We start from the raw sequence: 8533 nt of genomic DNA, 5'->3' as shown, positions 1-8533 counted from the left end.
TATCTCTTTGCTGCCCCATATAAACGATTGATATTGATTTGTGAGACGCTCCTTAATTTCTTTTTTTTTATGTCGCTTGTCACAAATCAATACCAAAATCGTTTATAGGGAACCACACCCAGATACGGTTACAGCTACTACAACCACCCAATTGCTGAGTGTGGCGTTAAACAACAAACAAACAAACAAACAAACAAACAAACAAAAACAACCACCCAATTGCCGAGTGCGGTGTTAAACAACAAACAAACAAACAAACAAAAACAACCACCCAAGATCCGTTGGGGATTAAGGGTTAGAATTGGACCCCACCAATCTGTATGTCATGGTCGTAAGAGGCGACTTAAAGGATCGGTGACTTGATTAATTGAGTTGATGTTGCTCATATCAGTCACCTGTTTGTTTGGCCCATCTATTATGTAGAGACTTCTATCGTATAGGTGAAATATTGCTGGGTGTGCTTTTAAACAACAAACTACCTAACCACCCAATCCTTAGTTTAGTCTTTATTAACACAAGCAATGGATGCGTGTCAATGCTTGTGAATGCTATTCTGCCTCTGATCAACACTTGATGTCTTTATGCTTCAAGGTTTTGTCCTGAAATAGATAAAGATGACTGTAAACATGTCAATAAAAAGTTCATTGTCTTATTTAGAAACGGTAAAAAGGCTCAGGTAGAGATCGTGCCAGGCTTCCTTTCTCCAAACTTCTTGACGTCGTTTTTGTGACAACGCATACACACTCCTCACGTGAAGTCATTATCCAACATTCCGTCTTGTACATGCAGAACAGATTATCCTTTCTCCAGGTAACGCTATTCACTCCAACTCACGTTTGTATTTTTTCCTGCGGTTAATGATTACTAAAGCAAGATGCGGTACGTGCTGAGCGGAGATCGGCGTACGCGGTGAACGACATTGAACTTATCTCTTGAGCTCATTGAAACTATACTCTCAACTCTACGCTCGCTGCATAGTCGCATAACTGCTTTCGAGGTGGGCGGGTGGCGAATTCGAAGGTGTGTGTGTATACATAGATCTGTGACTATAGTTACTGATTGTAATACAACGGTGTTGTATGTTTTTCGGTATGTCTTTCCTTGTAGATAGTTAACTTGTAATCGTGTTCAGCGTGTGTTTTCTGTCACGATCGGTTTGATAAATGCCCGAGGTTTAATCAAGGAAATGTTCACGTGACGAGGAAATAGTACAACGAGACCTGTGCGCGAGAAAGTCAGCGAAGAAAACAGTCCACGACAATCACAAGGGTCTGATTCATGCAGCTTTGCGGAAGACAGGATGGGTCCTTTGAAGTAACAGAATCGGGGATAATTTGAAGAGGTGGATGATACCTGTCTCGACGATTATGATCGGATCGTCAGTCGTGTGACGGACGGCATGGCGATTTAAGGGACTTCTACGGCGTTGCTATGTTCAAAACGTTAATTGCAACCCAAGCTTATATTCTAATTATAAAGGAAGTGCTGTTATAATCTTCCATGGACTTAACGGTCCAGTGCACGCGCCGATGTTTGTCACGTGATACAATCTTACAACCACCGTTCATAATCTCGTCTGCTCAATCAATACGCAGACGATATCCCAGCCAGCTGTGGTCCACGCGGTGTAGCAGACGACAAATATACAATGTCATATTCAGTGGATATTAGCCCGTTTTGATGTCGGTCGACAGCGATTAGTGGCAAGTGAATTTCTTTTACATGAAACGTGTGAGCTGTTGTTGGACTGCCCCCCAGCGTGGATACTGTCAAGCGATGACTGGGTTTACTGAGATGTTTGCTGACAAATTACACAGACGATGCTTCTGTCCACTGTGTCGTCTGCCCATGAGAGACCCAGTCTTCATTAGCTCCTGTGGACACCGATTTTGTGATGTTTGCCTTCAAAGCTTTATAAGGTAAGTCACGCTCATTTATTGAACCAGCCAGTTCCCCAGTAACCTGTGACACAGATAAAGTGTGTTCAACCTAGTGATAGCACTGTTGTATACAGCTGTGTGCTGTAGAATTTGTTCACATATGACAGGTCGCATTGGTTCACTGTTTCACTTACAGTTACCAATTATACCACCAAGTACGAGCTGCTAAAACTAATATGGTTGATTTGATTTGAGTTCTGTCCAGAAACATCCAACTCGCTTCAGGATATATTGGTCATGTTATAACTACTTTATACCATGACTAGGGATAGGTAATGTTTACATGTTGGCAACTCTGTAGATATACTCTTTAGTTTGTTGGTAAATATTGTTCTCCATACCAAAAAGACTATGGACCACTCAGTAGTTTTCTGCTTATTCAGCACTTTTGATGCCAGAATACTATCCATGCCAATGGAGGTTATGCTTTGTTTGTTTGTTTGTTGTTTAATGCCGCACTCAGCAATATTCCAGCTATATGACGGTGGTCTGTAAATAATTGAGTCTGGACCAGACAATCCAGTGATTGACATCATGAGCATAAATCCAGGCAAATGGGATACAATGACATGCATCAACCAAGTCAGCGAGCCTGACCACCCGATCCCGTTAGTCGCCCCTTACGACAAGCATAGTTGCCTGCATTGTAAATATTAACTATGCTATACTGTTAAAGAACATGATAAATAAATAATAATTACTATCTCTATCTGTGACTTCAGTCCTCAGTCTGAGCCAAGTTTGTCTGTCTTATCTAACTGATCATCCTAATAATAATCCGTATTCTTAGACAGAAATACACTTCAAATGCAGTGCTCAGATTGAAAATGTTTTAGTCACAAATTCATAAGGAGTCTGTTTGCTTTGTTCCATGCCCAAAATAAAACCTGGCCGTCAGATATACAGGTAGCTGTATGCGGAATAAAACGCATGCCCTCTCACTCTGTCATAATTTAGATGTAGTTACTCAGGAATTGATTTGGGATTTTAAACAACATGTTAAAAAAACATCAGCCAATTTTGAAACATATTTGAGTACTTAATTTCGTAAAATTTGAAAGCCTAATGTAGATTTAACTATTAAGGCTCTTACCTCTTCATCATTCTTTCATCATCACCTCTTGAAACATCTCTTTGCAAAGCTTCTAAGACATCATTAATGAATATTATATCCTTTTTAGATTCCAATTTTGGAATTATTACCATCATTTAGTGTAGGCCTGGTGCTGAATGTTGCCTATCAGAACACAAAGACGTGCCAAAGTATATCTGTCCAGTGCCTCAACTTCAGAACTCATGGTTTTGATAACTGGAACTACCCTACCCATTATTTCATTTGTTAAATGTCCTGAGGTGGTTGTGGTAGATAAAACAATGGAGTAAGCCTACACACTTGCTAACAACCTGTCCATGTTGTAGGTAGGAACAGCAGTCATTTGTTATTCAGCAGTCCGAATGTCATAATCAATAATTGATAAATATGCATTAATTCAAGGTGTTGATATCCAACATTGGCTGATTACAATCCAGTATTGATGGAATACTCTATTGGATTAAGCCCATTTATAGTGATTGATTTAGCAATGATCATTAAAGGGTGTGCCCTGTATTATTCTTATCATTAAGCGACAGTTGTGTGGTTATAACAGGGATATTCAGCAAGTACGACACAGGTGGATAACAAACAATGACACAGTTGCCAATACAGCATGTCACCATGTGTCACCATGTGGCGCCCAGCTGAATTAAAGGTGTAAGGTCATTTCTTTCAGTTTACAGTTTAATATCAGTTACATGTAGTCTTGATAACGTCATTGCATGGATTTAACTCTAACGAATTATTAGTCTCTGTAAATATACATTTTTGATAGAAACAAGACATTCCATTGAAATTGAAAAGGAGGCCATTGAGATGGGTGATTACAGTGGAAAATCTAGTGTCAAATACTTACCTCTTCTTAGTGTGAAAGCATAACCATTTATTAACAGTTATTAACCACAAACTGTTATCACTTATATACATTCGTATTTGAAAAGTCTCTTCAAAGATGAAGAACATAGACATCAATCCAGCCAATTAGCCCTTCAAGAACCTCTTAATGTGAAAGTCAAATTATTGAAAGTTCATACCAACATTATTCCTTCGGTCAGTGTCAAATACTGACCTCTACTCAGTGTGAAAGCATAACCATTAAACTATCATTATAAGCTGTAAGTTAAAGGTCTGACCATCATGATAATTGTAGCTGTGACCAGATCCCCTGGGGGGCAAGGCAGCACTCCTGTGAGGTGAGCAGTTCATCCCCTACCCTCAGGTCCTAGACTGATGCTTCATCTCCGAAAATATACAACTCCATTTGAATTGAAAAGGAGACTTGTGAAATGGGAGATTACTGTGGAAAATCTAGTTTCCTTGATTTAGAGATGCGGTATTATAATAAGAGCTGGGTGGAAGGGTACATAATATGGTCCAGGGATCCTTTAAATCACTTGTTCAAGACAAGCAGTATTCATCTAACTTTGCAACACATCAAGGTGGCCCAGTTATCTAAGGATCTGCAATTACTCTGCTGAGTTGCATCCCTTAGGTATGCCAGGATCTGAAGTTGTATGTTTGATTATCAGATTTGCCCTAATTATGATCATTGGGCCGTAAGCACAATGTTTTGTTGATTGGTTTTATCAAAGTCGTTAATGTCTCCGCCCTGCATCAGTTTTGGCTTTGCTCTAATATTCATCTGACAAGCTGCAATAACATAGTACCCGCCCCTGGGGATTCCGGATTATAGAGGGGCGGTCGGGTAGCCTAGTGGTTAAAGCGATCACTAGTCACGCCGAAGACCCGGGTTCGATTCCCAACATGGGTACAATGTGTGAAGCCCATTTCTGGTGTCCCCCGCTGTGATATTGCTGGAATATTGCTAAAAGCGGCGTAAAACCATACTCACTCACTCACTCACTCACTCACTCCAGATTATAGATGATCCCTACCAACCTGTGCTGGTTGTAACAGGCAGCTCAATGGATCGGGTGGTCAGACTTGGTCCCTTGGTTGATGACATGTCATCACAGCGTTCCCGTTTACCTGTAATTACCATTTTTTTAACGGTAAAATTAGGCATTGACCGGTAATTCATGTGACTGCCAGTCCATACCTGCAAATAAACTACCTTATAAATCTTAGTTGTTGAACAAAACATTGGTTATATTCAATTAAGTATATTTTTCGAACAGTCATCTTGTCTGTTACCATCAGGGTTTCCACTTGTCTATTTCTAGGTTAAATATCCAAGTTTGTGTGAATGACGTAAACGATCTAAGTTACTTCAGAGATGACAGCTTTGCACTGAACATGATGTTGAAAGAATTAAAACCAAATAATTTTCATACATTATTTTATTTGGTGAAAAAGTTGGGACTGGCAAAAATTAGTGGGGACTGGTAACATTAAGAGTCGCCAATCCACCAGGACTGCTAGTTTCAAAAGCCAGTGGGAACACTGCATCATACCGAGATGGTTCATGTGCTTGCTCATAATATCAATCACTGGATTGTGTAGTGCAGACTGGATTACATACAGATTGCCTTCATATAGCTGGAATATTTTTGAGTGTGGAATTTAACAATAACACAGACAGACAGACAGACACAATACAATGGAAGTACTTTTCAGCATGTTCACAATAGCATTATAACCCAAACCCCAACCACCCACTCACTCACTCACTCACTCACTTGAACCTACAGTGCAATACATGGCTCATGGGTAAAAGATGTACATGGTTAATAAATATCACTCTTTGTTATTCTTGCATGCTGGTTCGACTGAAACAGTCTATTATAATGCATATCCTGGTTATGTGAAAAATGTGCAACCTTGCAAAAATCATGTCTTCAACACTTCACTTCATCCCTAGCACTAGTTGGTCTTTAACGATTCAATAACCCTGTTCCCATTACCAGCTTAGGGTACCCTCCCCAACCCTTGACATGGCCCCCTTCCCCACCAAAACAATAGTGAGAATGTTTAGTGACAATGGCAGTTAGTCAAGCTAGGTGAATGACAGAGCATTATCTGTTGAGGACATAGGGCAGGGATCAGCTGGTTCTATATATACCACAACTAGGCTGTATTGTATATATACTGCTGATGTAAGGCTTTCTCTTGTAATGTTGAATGATAAGTTTAGTGTTGTATAACATGTGTAATATGCATTGTTTAAAGTCATTATTGCATCAAAAGCTGTTTCTATTTATAACTGAATGTAATATGGGCTTATTGCCAGCAGTGTTTGTACACAGTGTGGGTTCGAATCCCGGACGGGACTCAACCCCAAAAAGTATGAGAATCTGTACTTTACTATGCAAGTGTTATCCCAAATATAACATTTGTTACATAATGTTTGTACAGTAATTAAGCAGGGTCCAGGGGTCCTTGAGGTTTCCGGTGACAGAATTCTGATCTAGGAAGCTCCTAAATGTTTTATGTTTAACATTAGCATGATCAGCATTACAAGAAAAGAAAACTGACATTATGTCCGCAAACAATGATTTCGCTGTTAACATTGAACTTTACAGTTTTGAAATTTGAAGTTAAAATGATTGATTTATTGACACCCCAGCACAGAGCAAAAGTGTATATAATGGCGTTTTAAGAAATGGTGACAAATGTTCACGAAAGAATTTGAGTTTGCATGCAAGAAACAAAGGGGAGTAAATATCAACTTGCTAAACCTGATCTGTAGTCCTGGTCCACATTTAAACATTGCTGTCATGGAAACTTGATCACAGACATCCAATCCAATCTTAAATGCCTATGTCAATGTCATGACAGTGGCCCTATTTAGAATGTTATTGTTGCTTCCAGTCACTTGGACTTTTATAAATGTTTGGGGGAGTGATTTGGCACTTTGAAGAAGAGTATAAGTGTGAACTTGTGTATCACATTGGTTTTAACCCTGTTTTGACCTCTCAGTTTAATCTTTGCCACTTACCATACAGAACCAATATTTGATAAGTGTTTAGAAGTAGTGCACATAGGAACCAGGCTTATGCCAATGTCAGTGTCTTCATTGTGGATAGGCAAACAAACATTGGGAGTTCTTATTCCTTAAAGGTTGTGGGGTGGCCTAGTGGTTAAAGCATTCGTGACCCCTGAAGATCCGTGATAGAATAGGTCTTCAGGAACCCATGCTTGCCGTAAAAGGAAACTAAGGCGACTTAACAGGATCGGGTGGTCAGGCTCACTGACTTGGTTGATGCATGTCATCGATCCCAATTACCTGGATCAGAGCTCCAGATAAGCTTTTGGTGTTGTAGGTATTTTACCCATGCATTTTAATATCATTGGGTATCAGTAATTTTTATCTGGGTATTCAAATTTCTGTTACCCACTAGTTTTTACACATGTGGGTATTTAAGTTAAATATTTAAAAAACACTTTTCATCAAGTCCCTGCAAACTGGTGTCGTCTGGGTTCGAGAGCTTTATAGGACTCAAAAATACCACAATACTTCCACAAGAAAGTGTGATGGCAAATGATCATGATGTAACTGTCATCGTGGAGTTTGGCAAGGTTGACAAAATGCCCGTTTATAATTTCAAAATAAGTTGCTGATTTTTTAATCGAATACGCAGGGTTACTTCACAATATTTTGATGATACGCACAAGTTTTATTTTTGTAGCGTATCTGTAATGTTCGTTGTGTATTTGATACGCTTGGATTTTATTTTACTGCGTATTTCTGCATTTCTGATGCGTATTTTACGCAGATATGCAGCTTATCTGGAGCTCTGGTGGATTGATGCTCATGATGTCAATCACTGGATTGTCTGACTCAGACTCGATTATTTACAGACCGCCGTCATATAGCTGGAATATTGCTGAGTGTGGCGTTAAAAAAACAACAAAAAAACTAACTAAAGCATTCGCTAGTCACACTGTAGACCCGGGTTCAATGGGTACAATGCGTGAGCCCATTTTTGGTGTCCCTTCACTCTGATATTGGTGGAAAATTGCTAGAAGCAGCGTAAATCCATACTGGCTCCTACTCCTGAAGACTGCCTCTGTGGTCTGTCCGAGCATCTGTCTGGAGAGTGGAAGGTTGGTTGTTCGGTCCCCAATCGTGTCATACCTGAAGACATTAAAATCTGGTACTTGTTGTTACCCTGTCTAACGTTTAAAGGGGATTAACGCATTAAGGTGATAAAACAAGGACTTCTCACCCCAGTGTCAGTATATTGTGTCTGAGTGGGGTATACATGTTAAACTGAAACATGGTATCACCATAAATCTGACTGAAGTCCGAACTCGTACAAGCAGCCACACACACAAGTACATGCATGTCACTATATATGTGCAATAAACCCGTATTCACCTCCCCTCTCACTCCTTGATTATTGATATTGGTGAAGTATGAACACTTAGCGAAACCCTTACGTACTGAACGAGCCAATCTAACAGTAGTTGTGCACATATTCTTTACATCAACCATGCAATCCTAACTCTTGTGAAAGATCATAGGTATGAATGATTCCTCTTAAAAAGACTTGAATTTAAGTAATCTTTAATTTAATCATAAACTGTACATATC

The 8533-nt window shown here is 39.5% G+C and overlaps 1 protein-coding gene across 2 annotated transcripts in view; it reads left to right on the top strand.

The window, feature by feature from the left end:
• Positions 1-969: 969 nt before the first annotated feature.
• The window catches only part of LOC139456545 (TNF receptor-associated factor 4-like), a 100716-nt gene continuing 93152 nt past the window's right edge, over positions 970-8533 (top strand). Inside the window, exon 1 of one of the 2 annotated variants that reach the window (XM_071238314.1) lies at positions 970-1919. In XM_071238314.1, the coding sequence (XP_071094415.1) occupies positions 1723-1919 (197 nt within the window). In that variant the 5' untranslated portion in view covers positions 970-1722. The remainder of the gene's footprint in view (positions 1920-8533) is intronic. The other variant, XM_071238318.1, reaches the window with a different exon arrangement.

This window comes from Haliotis cracherodii, unplaced genomic scaffold, assembly GCF_022045235.1.
Source record: "Haliotis cracherodii isolate W230 unplaced genomic scaffold, xgHalCrac1.p SCAF_11, whole genome shotgun sequence".
Taxonomy (NCBI): Eukaryota; Metazoa; Mollusca; class Gastropoda; order Lepetellida; family Haliotidae; genus Haliotis; species Haliotis cracherodii.
The sequence above is the reverse complement of the archived record's forward strand: the minus strand, read 5'-3'. Positions and strand labels throughout refer to the sequence as shown.